General features: G+C 40.2%; 1 protein-coding gene across 2 annotated transcripts in view; it reads left to right on the top strand.

The window, feature by feature from the left end:
• Positions 1-1,525: 1,525 nt before the first annotated feature.
• Positions 1,526-27,639, top strand: part of PTER (phosphotriesterase related) — a 68,885-nt gene continuing 42,771 nt past the window's right edge. Inside the window, exon 1 of one of the 2 annotated variants that reach the window (XM_058532486.1) lies at positions 1,526-1,616. Coding sequence is in view for 1 of the 2 variants with exons in the window: in XM_058532485.1 (XP_058388468.1) it covers positions 24,885-24,929 (45 nt within the window). In the remaining variant the exon portion in view is untranslated. Of the gene's footprint in view, positions 1,617-24,861; positions 24,930-27,639 lie in introns of those variants that run through there. The other variant, XM_058532485.1, reaches the window with a different exon arrangement.

The following is a 27,639-nucleotide window of genomic DNA, read 5'->3' on the forward strand; positions in this document are numbered from 1 at the left end:
GAGCCCCACTCATTCCCAGCAATATTCAACTCGCTCAATACTCATCCCTCTGGAGTTCTTAACCTCTGCATCTATTCTCGTCTCTCCCACCCCTGGGCCCTATTTTTATCCCCTTCTCTGTTCCTTAGATTTAAGCAGCCACCATCTGTAAGGACCATTGCTCTTCAACTGTATTTTCTCCTTGCCTATCCCTTACCAGCCAACTTCTCACACTTTTACCCTCCTTAAAAAACAAAAAAATACATACAAAAAAACCTCCTTTATTTCCTTTTATCCTCTTTTTCTGAATTATTAATTTCCTAGCCTCCTATCAAAGTGCCCCAGTCTCTACCACAAAGGCATGATGTAGTGACATCAAACTAACTGGGTTCTAGTCCCGGCCCTCGCACATGGCACTTCTCTCTCCAAGTCTGTTTTCTTATCTTTTGGAATTGGAGACAAAAATTGATCCTGCCACATGTAGGTTGTTCTAAAAATTAAGCAAGATAACATATACAGAGTACCTACAGTAGCAGAGTTGGCCTCGGGAAACATCATTTATTATTATTATTGTTTACTTTCCTTTCTAATGACACCTGAAGCCTCTTCTATCTGAGTATTCATCCTTTTTGTCTCAGAATTCAGGATGAAATTAACTGCATACAGTGTAATACTTAAAGGTACTACTCTGTATTGTGACAAGTGCTCCTAGCACCATGCTTTGAGACTGACTCACCCATGTTCACTAAGCCCATCTGTCACCTGAAGGGCTGGGGCCAGTTCAATGCTCCAGGACAGACTCTAACGTTAAAGATGAGAAACCTCAGGCCCAGCGGCATGAAACAGTGGAGGAGTAAACCCAAAGCTGTCTGGTTCAGGATGGTGATCCAAAACCTGTGACAACGAATTGCTAGTGCACCCCCTCTGATTTCTTATCGTTGGAGAAAACTAAAATAGCTACTCAAGCCTCCATGTTCCAGGCTTTTCTATGGAGGAGAACTGGGATCCGGGGAAAACGCAGCTGCTGCTTTCCTCTTGGAGCCCCTGATCCTTTCAACTCAGCCGAACCAGAGAAAGATGAGAAACCTCTCCTTCCTGGATATTTGGAGGGTATCTACAATAGACCCTTGCGCAGAGGAAGTGGGCTCCCAGCCCAGCCGCTAAGCGGATCCTGCAGCTACAAGGCTGCTGCAGGCTCAGGGGTAGGCCAGGCCGCCTGCAGGCCGGAGCCCAGACTCGGCCTGGAGGCGGGGGGGGGGGGGGGGGGGGGGGGCGGGGCAGGGGCCCCTGGGCGTGGCCGAGAGTCCAGAGCGAGGCCTGGCAGGAGCCCACTGAGCGTGTTCTAAGGCGAGGGCGGGCCCCGACAGGCGCCTGCTGGGCGTGGCCCAGGACCTGGGTGGGGCGTGGCCGGGCGGGGGTGGGCGTGGCCTCAGGTCGGGGTGGGCGGGGCGGGGCCGCGGGACTGGGCCCGGGGACGCAGGGGCGGGGAGAAGACTAGACGGGAGGGTGAAGAGGGAGGGCGTGGGGAGAAGTTACGCGCCGGGAAGTTGCCCTGCGGGTCCCGGGGGAGAAGGCGGCGCGCAACGAGCGGAGGAAGGCGCCCGGGAGCCGGAGCGGGCGCGGGAGCTGTAGGCCGGGTAGGAAGGTGGGGGTCCCACGCGGGGAGCTGCGGCGGCCGATCCCTGCTTGTGGGTCCTGCGGGGAGCTCCGCGGAGGCCCGCCCTGGGGAGGGAGGTTTAAATCAGCCCGCGCTTTGGCGAGCCTTTCCCCAAATGCTGGGGACGCTGCCAAGACGGCGATCGTGAGGCCGCGCGAGGCCTAGGGGGCTGGCCTGGGCGTGGAACTGGCTGCCCCGAAGTCTGGTCCGGCGAAGCCTCACTTGCAACCCGAGGCCGAGAGGCCCGAGGGCCCCGCGTGGCCCGAGCTCTGATGCTCGACAGAAATGCTCCGGGTCGTCGTCGGGCAGCTGTGCTGGGGTGGGGCGCGTCTCTTCCGTGCTGGTTCTCCTTTAATAAGCTTTGAAACCACACCTCTAAGCCTTGGCCTCAGCTTTGCTCTTTATTTTACCGTTTTTCTTGGTTCTTCTATCACAAATATATTCCAAACACACTTAGGCGCGCCTTCCCTATGGACGGGCGCATGGGATTTACAGGCGCGAAGTGGTGACATTTGTGAAGGCACCTCAGGTGCAGTTACACCTGGGGGGCACGTTTACACATGAGAACTTCTGCCTTGTGTAAAAACACGAGTCCATTCGTCCTTAAATCACTGACACAGTGGAGGAAACTGACGAGTTTACTCCTATCCTAAAGAGTCATCACAGTCATTGTCATATAGAATGAACGTCAGGAAGAAAAGAGCTCTAAGACTTATGACACCTACTTAGCCAGTTACATTTTATTTTACATAGACAATAGGGGGTACAGCAATTATCCTAAGGCCTGATGTAATTCCAGAAATAACCAACCCCCTTCAAAAAGAAATCTCAATGCACACTGCAAAGAAAAAGATCAGTTTGCTGACTGTTGTTAGCAAGATAGCAACTTAATTTTAAAGATGATAATTTAAACACAAAGTTCACAAAGTGCTACTTTATTAAGTCATGTTTTCATTTGTGGAGGCTAGATGTTGCTTTATTGTTGTAAAAGTGACTAAAATGTATGTCATATAGATTTGTGGAATAAAAGAGCAAAATACATTTTATTTCCATTCCTTGATCTTAGAATCATAACAGGAATGCCCCAGCCTATATTTTTTGACAGTTAGTAAAAGCCAGTCACCAGAGGTTGTCTCTGAGCCCTGTGCACTCTGATTTAATCCTCTCCACAGCCCTATGAGGTAGTCTCATGTTACAGAGGAGGAAGGTAAGGCACAGAAGGGTGAGACCACACCGCGGGAAAATTAAGAAAAAAAGCTATGTCTTTCAAACTCCAAAACCTGTGCTCTTATCCCTTAGCCGCCAGTACTTAGTTTGTCACAAGTGTGCTGTGTCCAACAGGGACTAAGGGTAAACTGGTAGATAGGGCAGTAAGAGAGGTTGCTGGTTCAAAGACCTCTGAGGACCCATGAGTGGAACCTCATTCTGGTTCTGTTCGAGCTGTGTGACTTTGCACAAGTTACTCATCTTTTCTAGGCACATAAAGGTAATTGATCTCTTGGTCTCTACTACATCTAAAAATCTATAGATTTGTGAAGATAAGATTCTGCTTTTATGATTTAGTGATATTTTTAGTCACATTCAGATTTAAAATTACAGGGTGGTCATGAAGGGCCGGTTTATTCACTCAATAAGTGTGTATTGTATACCTGGACTCACTGCAGCTACAATGAAGAACAGGACAGATAAGGACTCTAGCCCCTTGGAGTTTATACTCAGGTGGGAGGCAGAGGGGCCTGAGGAAACAAAGAAGGAACCAGCAAACAAATTAATTAACAAACAGCTGCAAATTGTCAACAGAGGGCTGTACCAAAGAAAAATGGAGAGGGTGTGGAGGGGCATTTTGGATATGGTGGTGAAAAGGAAGCCTTCCCAAGGTCTTCTGATTTAAAAGGATGAGAAGGACCTAGCTATGTTCGTTGCTTGCAATGGGACGTGCAAGGGCAAAGGAGGCATGAAAGAACCTGGCATCCTCTAGAAATTGCCAGAAGGTCTTTGTGGCTGGAGCTTGGGTGATAGTTTCCAGATGAAGTTGGAGACACAGGCTGGGACCAGGTCATGCAGGGCTTTGTGAAGCCTGGTGAGGGCTCTAGAATTTCATCTAATAGCAGTGGGAAGCCACTGATGGGTTGCAGTCAGAGGAGTGACATGAAGTAGGCTATGACGAAGCCCAAACAAAAGGTGATGGTGGCTCAGGCTAGGGCAGTGACAGTAGAGGCAGAGAATGTGGATTTTTCAAATGTCCCTTTATCAGTGAGGCCTTTCTGACAACTCTATTTAAAATAACATTTGAACACCCCTCGAACACCTTGGCATTCCCCATTCTCCTATTTACTTTAGCTTTCCTCCATACTACCTAGTCTAACATGACATACTGTATATTTTATTTGTAAGTTATTTACTCCCTCCCATAAGAATGTCTATTATGTGAGGGCAGGGTTCACATATTTTGTTTACTGCTGTTTCTCCAGCACCTGATGCTGTGACTTATGCAAAGTGGGCTCTTAATACATTTTGTAGTATGAATGGATTTAATAAATGTCTTGGATTTTGACTCCCTAGAACTTGCTGATGAATTGGATGTGGCAGTGAAAGAAAAGGAGAAACCAAAGATGATTCTCAATATGCTGGCTTAGAAACTGGGCAGACGTCGATGTCAATTAAGAAGAAGAGGAAGCCTAGGGAAAGAACAGATTGGGAATTGGGGTAGGGGAGATCGAAAGTTCTATTTGGTGCACATTAAATCTGTGATGTGTGGATTGTTATCTATCACTACATTAAAAAAGTTACCCTAACATTTAGCATTAAACTAACAAACATTATCTCACAGTGTCTGTGGGTCTGAAGTTTGGGCATGGCATGGTTGGGTGGTTCTGGCCCAGGATCTCTCATGATGTTACAGTAAAGGAGTCAGCCAGGGCTACAGTCATCTCAAGGTTTGAACTGGGGCTGTAAGATCTGCTTCTTTGCTCTTTCACATGGCTGTTGACAGACTTCAGTTGGCTGTTAGCCAGAGACTTCAGTTCCTTACAGTATGGACCTCCCCATAGAGCTGTTCCTGATGCGGCTTCCCCCAGAGAAATGTTCCAAGGGAGAAAGACAACCTAAGATGGAAGCCATCGTCTTTTTAGAATATGATGTCTAGAAATGGCATACCATCACTTCTGCTGTATGCTGTTGGTCACACAGACCAACCCTTGTGCAATGTAGGAGGGAACTACACGGGGGTGTGAATACCAGGGGCGGGGGCGGGGGAGGCCATAGTATAGGTTGCCTACCACAAGGTCTATGAGATGTCCCAGGGGAGATGTCATATAGGCTGTTGGGTATATTATACTGTAGCTCACAGGAGAGATCTGGGCTGCAGATAATTATTTGGAAGCCATTCATCATGATATATGAAGCTGTTGGAAATATATAAGGGGACCCAGGGAGAGAAAATAGATAGACAAGGGAAGAGGACACTGAACTCAGTCCCTAAGAGCCCAACGTTTAGAGGTCAGTGGAGAAGGAGCCAGCAAAGGAGGATGGCCAGTGAGGCAGAAGGAGAATCAGGACGATGTGTATTCTGGGGGTGACTTAACTACAAGATAGGTTGCACTGGACAAGTTTCCCCTTCCCCATGAAGGGCAGAAAATACCTTGAATAAGGCTGAAATGAAAAGAATTTCTGAAAAAATGCAATTTAATACAATTCGAAGTGTGAGTAAAGTTTGACCCAGCTGGGAGCAGAGAACAAGAGAGCCCATATATAGATAGAACATTTAGAGTCTTGAGAGGTCTATGCCCGTGTATTCAGTGCCCTCTGGGCCTGGGGCTTGGCGATAAGAGCCCTGGGATCATATAGGTAGAGAACCCCTATGTGAGGATTCTAGAGGTTGCTCTTGGAATTAAGCTTGGAGACAAAATCGTGAACTGTATAACACAGGAGAGCTACTGAACTTGGAAAATGCCCATCCTTGCTTCCACATGCTTTAAAGTGTTACTATATGAGGAGTCTTCTCCTCAAATGTCTTAAATAACCCGGTGAACCATATGGTAACAATGCTGAGAATTCCTGATGAAACTGTGTCCTGCTCCACAGCCCTGTGAACTTCACTGTTCCAGGAGGACCTGAGATGGTTGTTGAATATGTTTTTCATACACCAATGTGGCCTCGTTCTGTTTTCTTTAGCTGCTCTTTATAATGTATTTTCAGTGGTCCAGGTTTTTCTAAAAAGACCTTCATTAAAAAAAAAGAGAGACTTCTCATTCATAGACATCCCTCTCTCACTTAAAATAAAAATAAAGGAAGAAGAAACATGAAATACTGCTTCCACCTGCCCACCTGGCATAAACTGGCTCTGTGGTTCTGACTGCCTGTTTCATGAAAGCAATATCTGCCTGGGTACAAATGTCTCTGCCTGCTCAGCCTGGGAGTCACAAGTGTTATCCATTTCTCTGTCCCCTTCCAGTTAGGTATGGCCCATGGCCATGTGACTTGCTTTGGTCAATGAAATGTGAGTGGAGTGACATGTATCACTTCCAGGTGGAAGCTTTAAGAGCCAGTGAGAGGTTTGTCACACTTTCTTTCCCTCTGCCAGCGTGACCACCAACTTTCTAGATAGTGGCTGTTCTGTCAGTTTGGGTTATGGAATGAGGACAGTGAGCAGAAATCCCTGTCACCCTGTGTTATCATACAGTGTGAGCTTGCAATAAGCATTTGTTGTGTTTAGATCCAAGATTTTGGGATTTGTTTGTTAATGCTGCATAACTTAGCCTATCCTGACTAATATACTCAGGTAAGACATGAGCCACAACCCTCCAGGGATTACTGGTTTCCAGTGAACCAGACACCTTGGGAGCCTAGGAGGGAAGATGCTGTAGGAGGCTTGCTGTTTTGACGGATTCTTCTCTGACTGTTGAGGAGATAGCAGGTGTATTTGTTTCCATAATGCTCAACTCAGCGTCATGATTTTAATCAAAGGTGGCAAAAGGGCATTGAGATGTTTACACACTGTAAGGGCAGCCAGTGTTAAAGTGTATAATACATAAAGGTTCAGTGCTCAGAAGGGATGGGAATTAAGACTCTCATTTTTATTTTGAAGAGAACTATATATATATAAAATATATATAATAAATATATAGTGTTTAGATACAGGCCTACCTCGGAGATATTCCAGGTTCAGGTCCAGACCACCACAATAAAGCGAATATCACAAGAAAGTGAGTCACACGAATTTTTTGGTTTCTCGGTGCATATGAAAGTATGTTTACACTATTCTGTAGTCTATTAAGTGTGCAATAACATTATGTCTAAAAAAGCAATGTACATACCTTAATTAAAAAATACTTTATTTCTGGGGCTGGCCCCGTGGCCTAGTGGTTAAGTTCAGCATGCTCCTCTTCAGCAGTTTGGGTTTGGTTCCCAGGCGGGGACCTACACCACTCATCGGCAGCCATGCTGCGGCGGCGACCCACATACAAAATAGACGAAGATTGGCACAGACGTTAACTCAGGGTGAATCATCCTCAGCAAAAAAAAAAAAAAAATACTTTGTTGCTAAAAAATGCTAACTATCATCTGAGCCTTCAGCAAGTTGTAACCTTTTCGCGGAGAGTCTTGGAAAAAAAATGCAATATCTGCGAAGTGCAATAAAGGGAAGCACAGTAAAATGAGGTATGCCTGTGAATAAATAATTTATATACAGTTTTTTAAAATTTTCAGCATCCTTCCAAGTTTTCCAATATAGAGGAATGTTCATGGGTTCATTGTTAAGAGATAATTCTTGCCAAATGTAGTTATCCATGGATGCATTTCAGAAATTATTTTGTTGCCAAAGGACATTTGAAATGAATCATCCATACTTACCATTGACTCATTGTTTTAAAGCAGCTTCAAGGGTATTTTCAGTATGATTTCCTGGCTATCTTATTTCGGATCTGAGAGTGTCAGACCTAGGTTTTGCTCCCAACGTCCTGGAGGCAATGTGTCCACTCTTTTGCCCTGACTTACACAGAAGTAAAGCGGGGAGCGTTTTGCTTTGGGCAGAGCTGTGCTCCATTCTTAGGGATGCTGGCTATAAATCCACTCTCCCTAGGGGTTAACAATCAAAGTTCTCCCCCTCTCTTACTCGGACGAGTGATATGATGATGATAAATTGCTTGGACATGACTGCCCCAAGCTCTAGCATGATGAATTATGTTGTTCAGGGCATGACCGAAGATTCTCCATTGTCAGTCTGCAACATTGAATATTGGCAGGATTCATAAATAGCCTTCTGCCTATTTTGGTCTCCGCTCTGCATATTAAATTCTCTGTTTTCACAGGTCATGGTTCTTAGTTCTTAATCATCTCTGTCTTCCCCTGAATTCACTTACTTAATCAACCTTTTGTTTTTTCTGGTCCCTACTCACTAAAAGGGTGGGGTGTTCTCACAGTCACATTCAGTAAACATTGAGTCTTTCTTCACAGAGACTGTTAAAATAGTAATTATTAGTCCTTTTCACTAAATCCAGAGTAATAACAGCGTATCTTACAGTGGCTTAATTGGGTAATTATTTAGTTTTTGAAAAGCACTTTGAAGAGAATATTGGTAAATATTGTTGTTAATTTAATGCTCCTTTGTGTAACTGAAAGTCTACTGCATCCACAAAATCATCAGTATTATTGTATACTGGCAAAGATTTCTTTCCTAATATTGCTTACTATTTTCAAAATTGTATATGTATTGATTTTTGAAATATTTAAAATGTTTTCATCAACTCTCAAAATTATCATGTTATACCATCACATTTCTATGTCTCATCTACGACATTCCTTAAATATCTGAAAGTTATATTTTTAGCAATCATGTTCTCTAAAAATTTGCAGGCGATATAAAGCTGGACCCTCCATTTCAGGGGTATTTCACATTCTACAGCTTCTGCATATGTTGTGTGTGGGATCTGATTTTCAGCAAGCTTTCCTATTAAGCACTGACAAATAACTGAAATAATGATTTATTTACTCTGAGTCCATGCACTGAGCTGTCACCTGATTGTCGTCAAAATTTGTCAAAAAGGGTTAGATTGAATTGCATATGCCTGGTCAGCCCTTTTGACGAATTTTCTACTCACTTTATAGACCCAGAGCCCCTACATGTAATTAAAGGCCACTTCTGTAGCTTGAATTAGACAAACTCCATTACTGACTGTATTAGTTTGCTAGGGCTGCCATAAGAAAATATTACAGGCTGGGTGACATAAACAACAGAAATTTATTTTTTCCTAATTTCCGCAGGCTAGAAATCTAAGATCAAGGTATCGGTAGATTTGGCTTCTTACGCGGCCTCTCTATTTGGCTTGCAGACGGCCATCTCCTGTGTCCTCATATGGTTTTCCCTCTGTTATCTGTGCCCTAATCTCTTCTTCATATAACTACACAAAATAGTCATATTGGGTTAGGACTTGCCCTAAAAACCCCATTTTAACATAATTACCTCTTTAAAGACCCTATCTCCAAACACAGTCACATTCTGAGGTACTGGAGGTTAGGGCTTCAACATATGAATTTTGGGGAACACAATTCAGCCCATAATACTGACCTACAATAATCATGGTCTCTGGAAACTACCATTTTTAGAGTTATTTTCTTTTATTATCAAATTTGAGCAACCAAGTGATGACTGCAAATCTTGGAGGGTCCGCTCAGTTAAGGAACTTTTTCTTAACATTACTTGGAGGAGAGCTTTATGCTTGTGACTTAAAACATTGAAGTAATTAGATAAAAATTGAAGCAACCTTATTAAATGTATTCTATATAAAGTGTATATAATCAAGTATACCTTGCAACAACTCACAAATATTTTTACCCAAAATTTCCTCTCTGAATCGAAAACTTGCTATGATTAGTCCACGTACTTGTGCCATCAAAAAGGGCAACAGGACATAGAGTACACTGTGCTCCTTTCTCAGATCTTCACCCTGGAGAGTGACATCTTGTGCTCACCTTGTTTAAATGTATTGTGCATTATTGCCTCCATATTATCAGCTGAAAATATCTAAGAAAGCAGAAGAGTCTCTGAAGAGAGATGATGAGCCTAAGAAGCTAGAAAAGCTCTTACATTTGAAGAAATATTGGGAATGTGAAAGCATCAAAGACCTCAGTTTAACCATTACCCGTCCACGTCTACCACGCGTACAATAGTTGATTCTGGAAACCTCTACAGTGTTCTGGAAAGCTTTACAATGTTCCTCCAGAATAGAATAATAGTGCTTTTTTAATTCTAAAAAAAAATGTATTTTCTAGTTAATTAATAGCCAGAAATCCTTAGAGGATTGTTATGTTGGGTATATAAGAGTATGTTAGTAATATTTGCGATAATTCGTTGGCAGTTTTGAGCAAGCTGCCAAACATTATTTTTCCCTTTAAAAACTACTTTTCTTGGAATTTATTGTTGGAGCTGGGTGATGGATACACAGCAGTTCATTATACTATTCCCTGTACATTTGTAAACTTTGGAAAGTGTCCATATCAAAAAGTTTAAATGAGTAAAATAAAATGTCCATATTAAAAAGTTTAGATAAAATAAAATTTTTTTAAAAAGAAGAAATGAATGAAATATATAGCTTCCTGCAATGCAAAATTTGATTCCCATCCCGTTTTCAGGGACAGATTAAATCTGAATCATGAGATATGCATGCATATATAAGACAATGCACCTGTAAGTAGAGCATGGCTTTTACGACCAGTCGCTCCGTTGTTGAAACCCTTACCCAGGAAAGAGTGTCTATTTGACACACATTTTTATTTATCACTCCCTGGCGTATGGTGTGTCTATCACTTCATGAGTCAGCTTCTACCAGTTCTAGAGCTTCCCAGGCTGTGTTTTCTCCAAGTTCAGTCTTTAACTCCAGAGACTTTCCGTTCGCCACTGTACAAATCCATTTAACGTGGGAAGTCAAGAAAAGGCCACTTGCTTCCAAGGTACCCTGCCCGGCTAATGCCTTCTGCCCAATACTTTCCATAAAGATGTCCTCCACTATTGCAGGAGGGATCTTTACAGGATGACACTAGGCAAGAAAAGATCTCCTCTGAGAGTATTTCTGAGGACTGTTACCCCCAAGCCCTGTCTCCTGCCGGTTAGGTCTGGTACCAATCCAGTTCTCCCAGCTTCCACAGGATTAGGAACTGTCCTGGGCCTCGCCTGTGAGTCTCACTCACATCTCTGCCTAAGTTTAAGGCCTGACGTAGATTCCCTTTTGCTTCTGTGTTGCTTTGAACTTGCCCCATTATCATTCAGGAAAGTACATCTTCACGGTGCTCCTCTTTCTCCTGTGTAACTAAATATTTTGGAGCAGCTCAGTGCATAAAAGGTAAAGAATTTGCTGTTTTAAGTAGTGACCTTATTGAGACTTTGACTTGACAGCTATATTTGATCTGGTGGGTGTACGGGGAAGGAGAAGGTTCTGGCAGATGGGGTGCGGTGCCCCATTTTGACGTTCTTCATTCCTCCCAGGAATTGTCTTTTTGGTTTTTGTCTATCAGTGTATTTCAGTAGAAAGATCAAAATATCTCAAGCGAAGAGATCCAAGTTTAAAATGATCTCCGTGAAGATTCTATATAGTTCTATATATTCTTGTCTGTGGAATTTCATTTAATTGTTCGATTTAAAATATGCAAAAGAACATATACAGTTTCTAGCATTAGGAATACTTCATGGACCTAATACTACTGCTTATTCTTGATACAGTGAGGTCAAAAAGATTAATTTTTAATTCTTTTGCTTTTTGAAAGCCCAAATCAGAGTTGTAAACGTTTTTTTATTTTTTATTTTTTGTGAGGAAGATTGGCCCTGAGCTAACATCTGTGCCCATCTGCCTCTGTTTTGTATGTAGGACACACCACCACAGCATGGCTTGATGAGCGGCGTGTAGGTCCACACCTGGGATCTGAACCTGCGAACCCCAGGCCGCCGAAGTAGGGCGCGTGAACTTAACCACTACACCACCAGGCTGGCCCCAAGAATAAAATAATTCTTAGTTGTAAAGTTGGCACAAAACAATTTTAAGAATAATTTCTGTGCTTGTATTGTGATGATTAGAAAATGTTGAAACTATACATATAGATACACATGTATATGTATATATATGTACACACACATGTACATAGATAGATAATGGATTGTTTTAGCTGTTATTTGGGAAATAGCCAAGAGTTTTCAGTTGCTGAGACCATCAGCATCATTTATTTGAAGGCTAATGAAGCCACCATTATTTTATACTAGTGCCTCTGTTTTATTCATGAGCAGTATAAAGAGTGATAATAAAGTAATAATCTGGGTTGTGAGGTATTTTTTTTCACTCATCTGTTAGATAATCTGAAGTTTATAGTAAAATAAATAATATTATATAGTTCGTTAGAGTGTAGTTTGCCCTGATGGGAGATCAGAAAAAGAATTAGTGTAGAAAGAGATATCAACAGGTTTCACATTCCGTGGATAGAAATCTTCTGCCTGATTTTCCACTACACATGTCTCGCCGTTCATTTAACATCTAAACATGGTGAACTAATGGGGAGCTGTGGCCGTGCTCGTTTAGAGGTTATTTAACGGCTCTTCACATAGAATCATACAGCTTGTATCTGATGGAACTTTCGAGATCACCTTGTTTAACTCCTTTGTTTTATTAATGAGAAAACTGAGGCCCACAGTCTAAGTGATTTGCCCAAAGATGGACTTTTAGCATATCAACTTTTTGGTAATTATGTAGTTGGTAAAGTTCTAGCTTTTCTTCCTATTGGGGAAATAGTGATATATTCATAAGAGCATTATGTTGTCTCAGCTGGGTGTATTCTTCCATTTTTGAAATATAGTAAGTTAACATTAATTTTTAGTGGCACTGAAGATATTTTGTAGCTACTATTGTTTGTATGAAATAAGAGAGTAACCTCTTGAATATTATCAGGAATCATTTCTGTTGCCTTTAATACATTTGAACGAGAGTAGTGTCAAGGTATTTTTTTAAGCAGTGTCAAGATACATTTTACATAGTAAATAAAATTTCTGTTCTTACCGCAGTTGGATTCAAACATCCTGAGTTCTTGATTTTTAGTCTGTATGTCTAATAACAGAGCAGATAATAAAAAGTGATAATCAAATGTAATAAAAGTAAGTTTCGATATGAATTTATAATGAAAAATGTATGAAATGAGTTAGTAGGACGAATAGGCCAAGAAGTGAGAGTTTAGTTTCCTGTGATGCCTAAACAGGAACTCAAAAGGAAGACTAGGATAGCAGGTGCCATTGACTTTACCTGTGAAATTAAAAATAACTTTCTAAAGGAAGGATAGCTAATTGTGTTTATGTAATAAGTTTATATTGCTCCACAGCTTGTTGGTGAAAGCAGCTTTGAGTACTTAGCAGATCTTTATCCTCATTGTGTTCCAATTTAAAAAGTGTTATTACTTCTTTTCAGAAACTGAGCCACGGAGTAGCACTGAGATCTCCCAGGCCCACACAAGTCGAGAAAGGGAAAATGAGCAATCATTACCCCTCAGCATGCTGTGATTTGCCATAACCAAGAAGGCAAGCAAGTCTTTAATAATACAAGAGACATCGCCAGTTGTTAATTCCTCTGCTGTTAATGCTGCTGGAGAGGACTTATTCCAAATCTGCTCCTTGTGTTTTCAGACCCAGCAGCTCTGAAACTGGTGCATTTTTCCAGTCATGTTAATTTGCTCATCCATCCTTAAACATTTATAGAATGCCCACTATGGGCCAGTGGTGGTGCCAAATGCTGGCTGTGACGCTGTCCTCACTTAAACATTGAGCAGAGAGGATTCCTTGAGAGTTATGATAATCTGTTTGCAATTCTCCCGGGGTGTCCCCAGAGCGTACCAGAGGATTAGAGGCCCCTCAAATGAGCAGAATACCCTGCCAGTCTCTGCAGTGTGTGCCATTTGTCACTGACACAACACAGTCATTTTGCACTGTGGCTTCAAACCAAGGAGAGTATTGAGGGCTGGGCAGTGCTTTTCTGAGCAGGAGTTTCCTTTTTCTGGCCCTTGACCTGATGCTTCAAGAGAACATCTCTGCTCATCCTTCTCTTAGAAATAAAGAACAAGGTCTGGCTTCCACTCTCTGCACTGAAAGCAGTAGAGATACGTACTGAGGAGAGGTTTCCTGCCCATAACCTGTTCTTCTCGCTTCCTCCTTGGGGAGGGGCTGTGGCTGTGTCCACCACTAGTGTCTTTGGCGGCCTTCCTTCTTCCCAGAGTTAGTGACTACAAAGACACTAGCCAGACTTATGAGCCCTGACAACATGCACCCCATTTCTGCCAACTAGTCTTTCTGTTTAATATGTTTAACCCTTTAGGTAATTATCAAACATTTTCTCTGCAGGAATACCTTATTCGCTTTCTCTCACCCCTATGTAATGCCAGTTACTTCGGAGTACTTGATCCTAAGAGTATTAATTGCGTTTGCCAATACGCTACATATAATTTGTTGTAAACCTGATTAAATTGTAAACTCCTTGAAGACAGGGACCATGTCTGCTTTTTCTTTCTGTACCACAGAGAAGGACTGACTACATTTATTACTGTTGTGTGACTCCTAAACAAAAAGGAAAAACAAACCAAAACGAAAAACTTACATCTTGTGAAAGGACATGTATTCAGTTAAGGGTGGTATGGCAAACCTTACTGCAAAATGCACTGAACCTTTGAGAAGAGAAATGCTTTACTGCTGAGTATCACTTTTTTTTTTAAACTTTCATATCATAACAACATGGCTCCATCACAATTAATCTTATATGGTAATGCAGTGACAACGAGATGATTTCTCTGGAGAATCTATGCTAATACTATTAAAATGCTCTTACAATGTCAAAATGATTGCGGTGGAAGCATGTGGGGGACTGTGCTTATGTGATTATGATATTATAGTGATGGGCGATTACCATAGGAAACTACTAATTCAACTCTGCAGGGACTTGCATTATGAAGCCATTATAACATGAGATTATAATGACACAATAACTGGGATGCACATTCATGACGTGAAAACTAAAAGCTAATTTGAATGCAAGTAGTATTTCCATTAAATTGTAATTAAACACTGAAAGCAATGCTTGTTTAAATTTAAGACGGAGACATACAATCCGGAAATGAAAACTGTGGGTAAAGAATGCATGCCAAGTATGAGCTTAGGAATGGTTGAAAACCATGTACAACTCTGCCCTTTAGCACTTACGAGGTGTGAAAGCCCACATCGAAGTGGCCTCCCCAGATTTTCTCCCTCTCTGCAGGCCCTCTGAAGTAACCAAAACCAGTATCAGGACACGAGAATCCTGGTGTTAACTCCCATTTCTATCACTCCCACCACTTAACATTTCAAGCCTTCTTGTTTCATGTTTGAAGTGGGCATAATAGTACCTTATCAAGAGACTAAAGCAAATTATTTTTTTTCCATTAAAAGTAACCTTTTTTATATACAACAAAATTAATTCATCTTCAAAATCAAACAAAACCGATAAGTACAAAGGAGAAAAAGAAAAAAACTAAAAAACATTCTACTCCCTAGAAATGACCAGTATTAGCATCGCTGGGTATTTTCTTTCAGACTATTCTGTATGCATATCGTACACATTTTTTCTTCAAAAATTGGTATTATACAGTACTTTAAAAATCCACTTATTTATTCATCCCATCCCTTCCAGATCTATTTTTTTTTTTTTTTTTTTTTTGTGAGGAGACCAGCCCTGTGCTAACATCTGCCAATCCTCCTCTTTTTCTGCTGAGGAAGACTGTCCATGGGCTAACATTCGTGCCCATCTTCCTCCACTTTTATATGGGACGCCGCCACAGCATGGCTTGCCAAGCAGTGCGTCAGTGCGCGCCCGGGATCCGAACCTGCGAACCCCGGGCTGCCGCAGCGGAGCGCACGCACTTAACCGCTTGCGCCACCAGGCCGGCCCCCCAGATCTATTCTTATCCAAAAGAATCCGGTTGATAAATTTTTGTTCGTAAATTTCAGCTCAAGCTGGATGATTTTACATGCCACCCAGCAAACTATATTTCATTATTAGGAATAGTATTTGGCAGGGTTTCTGCTCTGCATAGATCAGTTACAGGATGGTTCTATAGGAAATTCTTCAGAGTCTATTAGCAACACTATAGGTACTTCATTAGCCGGTCTCTCTCTTTAGGAATGAATGTTGCATTGGAGAAATTATAGAGTTCTAGTTTGTTCTCAAGTGATAAGTATTATATGGCTTAGGTCAACATAAAGATAGATTACAAAAAACTGGGAAAACTTAGGAGCTACTGAACTTGTTAGCTATCCCCCAGCATTCACTTTTTCAGATGTCATACGGACACACAATAGCTACTATATACTCCCTCCTAATTATGACTCCAAGTGGTTATTGCTCCTTGGTTTAAATATAGTTAAGATGAGTTTTTTGTTATTAAGTATTTAGTTTGCCCTTAAATATGCTGTATGCTTTAGAGTTATTTTTATTACCACTTCTTGCGACAACCAATTTAAGTAGGTAAGTTTAAATTACTCAAGTCCTTATTTTTCTAATTAGGAAAAGGAAGGCACAGTGCAGTTAAATGGCTTGCTTCACAGCATCCAGTCAACAGTGGAGTTGGGATTCAATTCTCTGGTCCTGGATACTTGTAGCTTCTTCCTTAGACCAATGAGTGATGTTACCTCTGCATAGTACTTCCACATTAACGGACACCAGGCTCACTTAATGTGATGTTTATAATAAATACTTACATGCTTAAATAAAAGGAACACTGGACTGACAAGTTGGGAGACTGGGTTCCAGTCTGGGCTATTTAGGCCTTCAAAAGATCAAGGATTCAGGGGCCGGCCCGGTGGCGCAAGCGGTTAGGTGCGCGCGCTCCGCTGCGGCGGCCCAGGGTTCGCTGGCCCGGATCCCGGGCGCGCACCGACGCACTGCTTGGTAAGCCATGCTGTGGCGGCGTCCCATATAAAGTGGAGGAAGATAGGCACCGATGTTAGCCCAGGGCCGTCTTCCTCAGCAAAAAAGGAGGAGGATTGGCGGATGTTAGCTCAGGGCTGATCTCCTCACACACACACAAAAAAAAAAGATCAAGGATTCAGTTTTTCCATCTAAAAATGAAGTCTTTGAATTAAACAATCTCCATAGTCCCTTCCAGCTCAAATTTCTGAGATCAAATAGTAATTAACATTAATTGAAACTTAGATATTTTAATGATAAATATTATGCATTTTAATATTGATATTAATAAAAATATTTATTTTGCCTACTTTAAAACCATTCGTCCAAATTCAAAATCATACCTTATTTAGATACATTTAATAATTTGATGTGTTTCAGCAGATTTTTAATTTGACTTACAAATGTCTTTTTTATTTAGGAAATTTATGAAAATTATTAAAGTTGCAGATATAAATCTAATCCAAAGAAGAAATTAAAATTATAGTCCTTTGGTATACCTGCAATATTGTTAAAATACAGTTAGAACTACAATGAAAGTTAATTTCTGCTTGCATAATTGTACAAGTATATAGATAAACAGTTGTGTTGAATAATATTTAAAATATGACTTCCTGTGAATTCTTAGGAAGCAAGTGATAGCAATGATTGAGGTACCAAATTAAAATATAGTGCTTGACAACCTTTCTAAATCTTGTAGGGCACCTTATTTTTACGAGGAGAATAAATAAACAATTATATTCCCTTTATATTTAAATGCATATATGTGATAAGGGATTAGTTAATTAAAAATTTGTTATTTGGCTGTAGGGAATTTTCCTAATTTTGTGAGGCTTTTTATCTGAAGAATTTAGAATTCCATTAGAACATTTTTTCTGCCATCTCAAAGATTGGGAAAGAGTGATTATTACTCTGTGACACATGTAGTTATTACAGATTTGCCCTTGATCCCATTGTAGTAAATCAGTTTTCAGGAGTAGAAATAAGCTGTTTGTTACTTTATTTTTAGTACATCCAATACTAGTCTTCCCCAAAAAGAGATTTCTGTGTCTGGTGCCACACTCTCTTAGGACCAAGCAAAATTTATCTTGCCCTCTTTTCTAGACTCATTTATAAAGGCTATCTCTAAAGCAGTTTTTCTCAAACTTAAGGATTCACACATTCTCTACAAAACTTTTTATTCTGTTTTCATTTTTATGAAAACCTAAACAATTCTGAGCATATTCTGGATCAATATAACCATCTTACAACCAAATATTGCCATAGGATTTCATTATTGGTATCTCCATGTTTTTTAGACTTCAGTGATACAAAATTATTACCTAAAACCACAGCATCTATCTTTTTTATGACATTTTTTTCCTCAAAGTGGGATCTCTGTTTCCCCGGGAGCCATGACTGTATTTCCTGGGACATCAGAAGGCGGTTAGATTGAGAGAGTGGTGCCATAGCCTGGTAAAGTGGTTTGGGCTCTTTGATTTCCTTTCTAAGAAGGAGAGTTGGTTTATAAACTAGATCATATATGATAACTGCATGTCTGTTTTTGAGTATGACTTTAGAATCTATACCACTATCCTAAGAGTAGAACCAAGAGTCAAGACTTGTTCAGTTTTCTGGCGTTTTCCATTTTTTCTACCCCTGCAATTTGTACTGTGTCTTTACCGTAAACAGCTCTCCTTCCAATATGACCTCCTTAAGACCAGTGCCCACTCATCTCTCTGTTGCTGAGGGGAGCTTGGGGAATATAGGGAAGGAGGCTGTGAGAGAACTCAGCCAAGCTTCTGATAAACCAGCCAATCATAGATAAGAGATTATACATCATGATAAATTGGGATTCTTGTCCTGTGTTCTTTTGCAAGAAAAGGGCAATGTATATTTTCTTTGCTGCACATTTTAGGTGTTCATTAGTAAATGTTGGTTGAATCTCAAAGGAGAAACCTCAGAGGTCATGGTTTTTATATAATATTTTTAAAGGTCCCCCGGGGGGGTGCTTTCAGAGCCTACAGCAGTGTACTCTGCCTCCAGTGAAAATGGAAGATAGCTCATCATCCTTGTCTCTGTAATCATCCCATTTCCTCATTGGTGAAATGGATACAATAATAATAAAAGTGAATTTCATTTCAAAGTATGTCCTATGGTCCAGTCTTCTAGTTGGGTACTTTTCAGTGACTCACTTCTATTGGTCCCTTGCCCATTTCACAAGGACATTAGGAGATTTAATTAAAGTGTGGAGTGCCCTAAGCTCTTTAGAGAAACGCACAGCATTATCAGCGTAGATCATACCTTCCATATTCCGTAGTCTCTTGAAGGTAATGACCCTGCAATATATAAAGCCAGGGCTTCAGGACGGTTAGAGTTTTATGAAGACACATCCATACAATGTGATGTTAGTAGTCGTCGCCATTGTGGGTTGGAGAGTTCAGAGTTCAATTACTAGAACTTTCTAACTGTTCTAAGTATTTTGATTTAATGTTTTCCCAGCAGTAAATAACACACACGGGAGGTCACTAAGTATTCAAGTCATGCTGTTTTTAGTCAACTCTTAAGACTTTCCAATTTTGTTTTCAAACTATGATTATGAAAAATACTTTACACAGATATCATTCTAACACTTTTGTAAATTAGAGAGGAAAAAAAAAGAAAGTGCTCATCGAGGCTTCCTCTCCCTTGAAATGTATTCCTGCTCTTAAAGCTCCCAAGGAACAATGAAAATTGTTTTAGTTTCCTAACTCATCTCCTGGCCTCCTGTCTCCAGCATTCAGCCTATGCTCATACTGCCCATTCAGTTACCATCCCAACACAGGTCTTATCCTCTGGGTCCAGCCCATGCATCAGTGTTTTCCACTATGGACCTGCCGTGCAACCTGTGTATGAGTCTCTACAGATTGCTCACAAATTCCCAAACATACCCTTTATTGCTCATGTCACCGGAATGCCTCTTTGTAAAAATCCTCTTAATGTTTCAGCTTCAGCTAAATGCCACCTCCTCCAGGAAGCCTTCCCAGTGTCTCCAGTACTGGTGAATATTGTCCAGACAATACTCCCCAGAGCACTTGCTTTGTACCTCTTTTCTAACATTTACTGCACTCTGCTTTATACCATAAGTGTCCCACTAATCTAGAGAAAATATCAATCTCACATTGAATGCTCACCACATGCCGGGCACTGTGTTTGGCCTCTTCTGCTTCCTACAGCAAGGTTGTTCCTTTTTCTTCTTCTTATTTTTTTTTTTGTGAGGAAGATTGGCCCTGAGCTAACATCTGTCAATCCTCCTCTTTTTGCTGAGGAAGACTGGCCCTGGGAAGATCCGTGCCCATCTTCCTCCACTTTATATGGGACGCCGCCACAGCATGGCTTGCCAAGTGGTGCGTTGGTGCACGCCCGGGATCCGAACCTGCGAACCCCAGGCCACCGCAGCGGAGCGCACGTACTTAACCGCTTGCACCACCGGGCCGGCCTCAGGTTGTTCCTTTTTCATCTTTGTTTCCCATAGTATCCTCCTTAGGGCATAGTAGGTCCTCAGCAAACATTTGCTACATTGAACCGAACTCAGGTAAAATTTGTGGGTGCCTGGAAAGCAGGCTCCTTGATGTTGCCTTCCTATGCTCTGAGAATTTAAGACCCAAGCTCTCCCCTCAAACCTATAAATCAAAGCTGCTTTTCTTAATATTTCAAAAAGAACAAGGCTGGTCACAAGCCTAAAAAGAGGCTACAATACTAATGAACATCAGATTGCTTTTGGCTGAAATTACGTTCCATCAGTGGGGAATTGAAGGGCGGATAGAACTAAAACTGCTCATTGGTTGAACAGACACTTAGTGAGCATCTGTTTCTTCCAGAGAGCTAATACAGCTCAGAGTTGGTACCTACTTCTCCGTGTGTGGGAATGGAATTACAGTGGTTATCAAAACAACAGCTAGTATACGTATGACTCCTTTTCATCAACCATGGCGTGGCATTTCTCATACAGGTGTCCAGGTAGGCAGCAGATCACATTTTGGAAGTCACTAGAACAGGACAAGGAGGGTTAGGATCAGGCTGGAAGAGCCTCTTGCTCTCCTTGCAGTGGCTCTCAGACCTTTGTCTGCATGACTACCATTTTTTACACCAAACAGGCTAGGCCTGGGGATCTAAAGGCACATACATGGCACTGATTCTTGTTAACTCTAAATTAGCTAAGCAGGGTAGCACAAGTCAAGACTTCTATGATTCTCTCTTTATCTTTAATTCTGGACATTTTGATTATGATGTGTCTTGGTGTGGGCCTCTTTGGGTTTATCTTGTTTGGGGCTCTCTGTACTTCCTGTACCTGGATGTCTGTTTCCTTCCTTAGATTAGGGAAGTTTTCATCTATTATTTCTTGAAATAGATTCTCTGCCCCCTTGTCTCACTCTGCTCCTTCTGGGACACCTATAACACGGATGTTAGTGCACTGGATGTTGTCCCAGAGGTCTCGAATACTACTCAGCCATAAGAAACAATGAAATCCAGCCATTTGTGACAACATGGATGGATATTGAGGATATAATGCAAAGTGAAATAAGTCAGAGGGAGAAGGTCAAATACTGTATGATTTCCTTCATTAAGTAGTAGATAATAACAACAATAAACAAACACGTAGAGACAGAGATTGGATTGGTTGTTACCAGAGGGGAAGGGGGGAGGGAGGAGGGTGAAAGGGATAATTCGGTACATGTGTGTGGTGATGGGTTGTAATTAGTATTTGGGTGGTGAACATGATGTAATCTATGCAGAAATAGAAGTACAATGATGTACACCTGAAATTTTTACAATGTTATAAACCAATGTTACTGCAATAAACAAAAAATTAAAAAAAAAAAAAGACTTCTATGAGTCTACTATGTGGTCTTCAAAATAAAGGACTTGAGATGATTTGGTGGGAAAGACCTTTTAGATATATAGTTTTCCATGCTACTGGAAGCCTTTCTGTGATTCAAGAAAGATTATTTTAAAATTAAACTGCCTTAAAAAGAAATTAGTGCAGATGGTCCATACATTTAGAAAATTAGCCTAAGAGCCGTCACCCAGTTTTACTCCTTGTAAAGGAATGGCTACAGCCATGAATCACCTGTACTAATTTTACTAAGTATTTTAGTTTTCTGATTTATAATTGGCTTCTATCAATTCAGATAAGAAATCTTAAAGATAAAGTCACTTGCTGTTGTTTTTATATGCTCAAGAGTCTCGCTCTTATTAAATGAAGGAAAGTTAAAAGAAAAAAAAACATATGTATTCCTAGGTAGTATTGTCTTGGGTGCAGAAGAATAAGCTAAAATGGCATGTTTACTATCTTCTGAGAGTTTGGAGTGTGAAGATTTAGGAAAGTTGAAAAAACAAACATGGCATCAAAATCTATGGATTTGGGGAAAATATTTTCCACGCTTTTTAATAATTTTTAGCTGTTTTGACTCAGGGAAATATTGTGATATGCCATAAAAGGGGTATGCTATGATCTTAGAATTATCTATTGTCAGAAATATATTAAATAAATATTCCAGGAAATTCTTTTTAGCCCTTTTCTAACAACCGTTAACCTGTTTTTCTTTTCTGGTCCTGATTCTACTTCCTTTTATAATTCCTTGCTCCCACGTTGATATTCATTTTTGCTACTTGATGTGTCTTTTGTGCAAATGGCCTCAAATCCTTTGTGGAATAAGGCTGGACTAAAACAAGGCAGCATATAAATGTTAAGTACTAACTGTGTGCCAGGCACTGCAGGGGGCTGAGGACTGACAGACAGACATGGACTCTGCTCTGAAGGAGCTCACAGTCTGAGGGAGAGACTTTAACATAAGAAGTGAGTGTCAAGGTGCTAGGAGAGAACCTGGAATCAGCATCTTACCTAGATTGCTTGAGCAAGGAGGAAGAATGTCAGGAAAAGCTTCTAATTAGAAATGATGCCAAAGCCCCATCCTGAAAGCCTGGTATGAGTTAACCAGGGTAAGAAACGGGTTGAGGAAGTGGAGTGGGAGTGAGTTGGATTTGGAAACTCAGAAAAAAGAGGCAGAAACACAAAGTCCTCGAGACAGGTGCCAACATGTTGAGTATCTCCCATAGGCCCTACCTGTCCAGCACAGGGTCTTACCCTTACGGAATGCTCAATAAATATTTATCGAATCTATGATAACTATTTTTTTAATGGATAGAGAAGCTGGATGCTAAAGGGTTAACTTGTGGAGGTTTGTGCAGAGGCAGATTGGGCTCTGGGGAGAAGATCCCCCAAGTGCCTTGTGACCAGGAGGGGGTGTGGAGAATGTATCTAGGGAACCAGGTCTAAGGTGCCCTTAGGACCAGACAATCTTGAAAATAGAGAAGGCTTGTGCGGAAATGAAACTAAGTTGAGAATTTAGTCAGAAAATCAGACAAGGAGAAAACACACAAACTTTAAAGTTTGTAGGAAGACCCTGAGGTTAAGAGTGTCGCGTTTTTGAGTAACTGAAAGGCCAGGGAGGAGAGGGATCAGAGAGAAAGGGTGGAGTGTGGAATGAGTTTGGAGAAACAGTCAGGAACTAGATCATACAGTGCCTTATAGGTTATGCCAAGTATTCTGGACTGAATCCTAAAGGAAATGGGAAACTTCTAGGGGAATTTTAAGCTGGAGAGACATGATCGAATCTCTGTTTTATCAGGATCTCTAGTCTATGGAGAACAAATTGGAGGAGGACCCAGTGAATGGATAACTGTTTATTTCATCTTTCTTATTGTTTTTCTGCTAACCTGCAGAAGGCTGTTAACCCTCCTTAAAATAATATATTCTTTTTTTGTTGTTATTGTTGAGGAAGATTCCCTCTGAGCTAACATCTGTGCCAATCTTCCTCTATTTTGTTTGTGGGTCTTCGCCACAGCATGGCTGCCAACAAGTGGTGTAGGTCCACATCCGGGAACTGAACCTGGGCCACTGAAGTGAAATGTACTGAACTTAACCACTAGGCCACAGGGCTGGCCACAAAATAGATTCTTTTTATGGTTCTGTCCTTATATGGCTTATCTTTTCTTAAAATTTATTTTGTTTGATCCCTCTTTTTCACTTATAAATAATTGATGACCCATGCTTCATAATTTCTGACACTTTCCCAGGAAATGTCTCCTTGACAACCCCCCATCTGCACTCCTAGCCCCACAAAGGGGTGTATTAAATAGTGGGATCTTGGTCCCTGTGTGGCTTGACTGTGATAAGAATTACTCAGGCTGCTGAACCTTTTCCAAAATTCTTGCTGAGCTCCAGGACCTCCACTAGAGTCGAGATGAGTCCATGAAGGACTCGGTCAAAGAGCTTGAATTTAATCAGAGTGAACCATAGCCACTGCAAAGGCATGTAATTTGATCGGAAATATTTGCACACGAACAATAGCAAATCTCAGGTATGACTGGCAATTAGGAACTCTGTGATAATAAAGAAGAATTTGAAATAGCTTTGAGTTCATAAATCTTTGCCTATCTGTGTGTTTCAGTTGGAGGATTCAAAATCTATATTCTGTTATTTTACATGTGACATTCATATAGGCATCAGATAATTTACACTGGTAAGATTGATCTTTTCCCATTTAGTCCCTTTTACTGATTATAAATGAAACAGATAAACATAAAACACTGAAAAATACATTAAATTGTAATGAAAGAAAAATTAACTATCTTTACTCCTTCCACCACCCAAAGATACACATAACATTTTAGTATTTCTAGTTAAGCTCTACGTATATGTAGATACATACACTCTCCATACATTTATAATACTTACAATACAGTTTCATAGTTTGTTTTTTTCACATTATAAGAACATTTTCCTATGTCATTAAATATTTTTTAAAAATATAACTTGAATGTTTGCATAATGTTCCATCATGTATGTAAACATTCCCATATTATGAGATATTTTGGTCACTATCCTATAAATAATGCCACAATGAAATCTTTGTGCATAAATATTTTTTACATGTATGGAAATATTTTCTTAAGACAGATCCCCAACAGCAAAGTAATATTTTAAGACTCCAGATACATATTGCTAAACCGCTTTTTAGAAAAATTGGGCATGTGTGCACCTTTCCAGCTTTTGCCTGTGGGAGGGCTGTTGTATTATCACACTCACTATAATCTTGCTTCTGTTTCTCCAACCAGTCAGTGAACCCTTGGTCGGATTTGTTTTAACTGTCTCCTAAATGATAGTTTCTGTTGCGTCCCCACAATGTGACCACTTCTGCTAACTTTTAGGACCAAGTTGCCATTTAAAATGGAAAGCTGTTTTCCTGCAATGTGAAGCTGGATTTCTATTCATGAGAAATTACAAATGGTTATTTGACGTTTCCAGTGTTGCAAGTGTAAGTTAAGTTCCTTAAATGTGTTATACATTTTAAATGTTTTTATTATTTAGCACTGTTCACACAAAACTGAAAGCAAGCATCCCTTTCCCCCCACCATGTTTTGGGGCTTATCTGGCTGCAGTAATTCCAAATAAATATCCCAGTTATTTGATATTTGGACATTTAGACAGCTATTTGAAATTTGGACAGCTTCTTATTATGTTGTATCCTCTGAAAATTATGTTCAAGAAATACATCATGCTTTAGGTTTAGTTTGTAGGCATGAGGATTTTATGTATGTAGCCATTGATCTCTTCATTTATCACTGAGAAGGAGTAATTTACTTATTTTTTTTTTTAATTTTTTGTGTATTGCAGTAACATTGGTTTATAACATTGTAAAAATTTCAGGTGTACATCGTTATACTTCTATTTCTGCATAGATTACATCATGTTCACCACCCAAATACTAATTACAACCCATCACCACACACATGTACCGAATTATCCCTTTCACCCTCCTCCCTCCCCCCTTCCCCTCTGGTAACCACCAATCCAATCTCTGTCCCTATGTGTTTGTTTATTGTTGTTATTATCTACTACTTAATGAAGGAAATCATACGGTATTTGACCTTCTCCCTCTGACTTATTTCACTTTGCATTATACCCTCAATGTCCATCCATGTTGTCACAAATGGCTGGATTTCATCGTTTCTTATGGCTGAGTAGTATTCCATTGTGTATATATACCACATCTTCTTTATCCATTTGTCCCTTGATGGGCACTTAGGTTGCTTCCAAGTCTTGGCTATTGTGAATAACGCTGCAATGAACACAGGGGTGCATGTACCTTTACAAATTGGTGTTTTCAAGTTCTTTGGATAAATACCCAACAGTGGAATAGCTGGATCATATGGTAGTTCTATCCTTGATTTTTTGAGGAATCTCCATACTGTTTTCCATAGTGGCTGCACCAGTTTGCACTCCCACCAGCAGTGTATGAGAGTTCCCTTCTCTCCACATCCTCTCCAACACATATTGTTTCCTGTCTTGTTAATTATAGCCATTCTGACGGGCATGAGGTGATATCTCATTGTAGTTTTGATTTGCATTTCCCTGATAGTTAGTGATTTTGAACATCTTTTCATGTGTCTGTTGGCCATCTGTATATCTTCTTTGGAGAAATGTCTGTTCATGTCTTTTGCCCATTTTTTAATTGGGTTGGTAGTTTTTTTGCTGTTGAGATGCATGAGTTCTTTATATATTTTGGAGATTAAGCCCTTATCAGATGTATGGTTTGCAAATATCTTCTCCCAATTGTTAGGTTGTCTTTTTGTTTTGTTGATGGTTTCCTTTGCTGTGCAGAAGCTTTTTAGTTTGATGTAGTCCCATTTGTTTATTTTTTCTATTGTTTCTCTTGCCGGGTCAGACATGGTGTTTGAAAAGATGTTGCTAAGACCGATGTCGAAGAGCATACTGCCTATGTTTTCTTCTAGAAGTTTCACAGTTTCAGGTCTTACATTCAAGTCTTTAATCCATTTGGAGTTAATTTTTGTGTATGGTGTAAGGTAAGGGTCTACTTTCATTTTTTTGCATGTGGCTATCCAGTTTTCCCAACACCATTTGTTGAAGAGACTTTCTTTTCCCCATTGTATGTTCTTGGCTCTTTTGTCAAAGATTAGCTGTCCATAGATGTGTGGGTTTATTTCTGGGCTTTTGATTCTATTCCATTGATCTGTGTGTCTGTTTTTGTGCCAGTACCATGCTGTTTTGGTTACTATAGCTTTGTAGTATATTTTGAAATCAGGGAGTGTGATACCTCCAGCTTTGTGCTTTTTTCTCAGGATTCCTTTAGCTATTTGGGGTCTTTTGTTGTTCCATATAAATTTTGTGATTCTTTGTTCTATTTCTGTGAAAAATGTTGTTGGAACTTTGATAGAGATTGCATTGAATCTATAGATTGCTTTGAAGTATGGACATCTTAACTATGTTAATTCTTCCAGTCCAAGAGCATGGAATATCTTTCCATTTCTTTGTGTCTTGAGAAGGAGTAATTTAAACTAGACTGCCACATTTGTTTGTATATAAAAAAAAGTAATTATTTGTGGGATATTTTAATACAATGGGATTTGGAGTCTGGTTCTGTATATTATGTGCCAGTTCCACTTTCAAACTTCAACCAAAACAAAAAAAAAGAAAAGGAAATTTTTAATCATATGTGAATTTTAAAGTAATAGTACATTTGATTTTATTCATTTTAGAACAAAACTTTCCACTCTCTCATTCTTTAATTAAGGCACAAACTAATTACTTTCTTTCTCTCTACTCAGTTCAGTTCATTTTCACAAATGCAAACCAAATGGTAGATACTATGTAAGTTTAGAGGATAAAAGAGAGACCCCCCCCATTCCCCTCCAACTTGCACGCAGGCACAGAGCACGTAGTCAAATGAAGACAAATCCCTGAATAGATTAGTTCAGTACAATGTGACATGTGCTGAGATAATCTCTTGAATCTCGTTATATGATATATTCATTATGAGTGCCCCTCCCCCAGTTAATAGGTGACTTAGATAAACCAAGTCTATGGGTTGACCATTCAAATATTAATTCTCATTTAAGCATTCCTATTTCCTTCATACTAATTTCTGTTTCTGCCTAGCATCTCAGCATCACTTTCTTCATCTCTGGCTGATTGCTGTAGATATTCATAAATATCAAGTAATATGA

This window comes from Diceros bicornis, chromosome 36 (assembly GCF_020826845.1).
Source record: "Diceros bicornis minor isolate mBicDic1 chromosome 36, mDicBic1.mat.cur, whole genome shotgun sequence".
In the NCBI taxonomy this organism is placed as follows: Eukaryota; Metazoa; Chordata; class Mammalia; order Perissodactyla; family Rhinocerotidae; genus Diceros; species Diceros bicornis.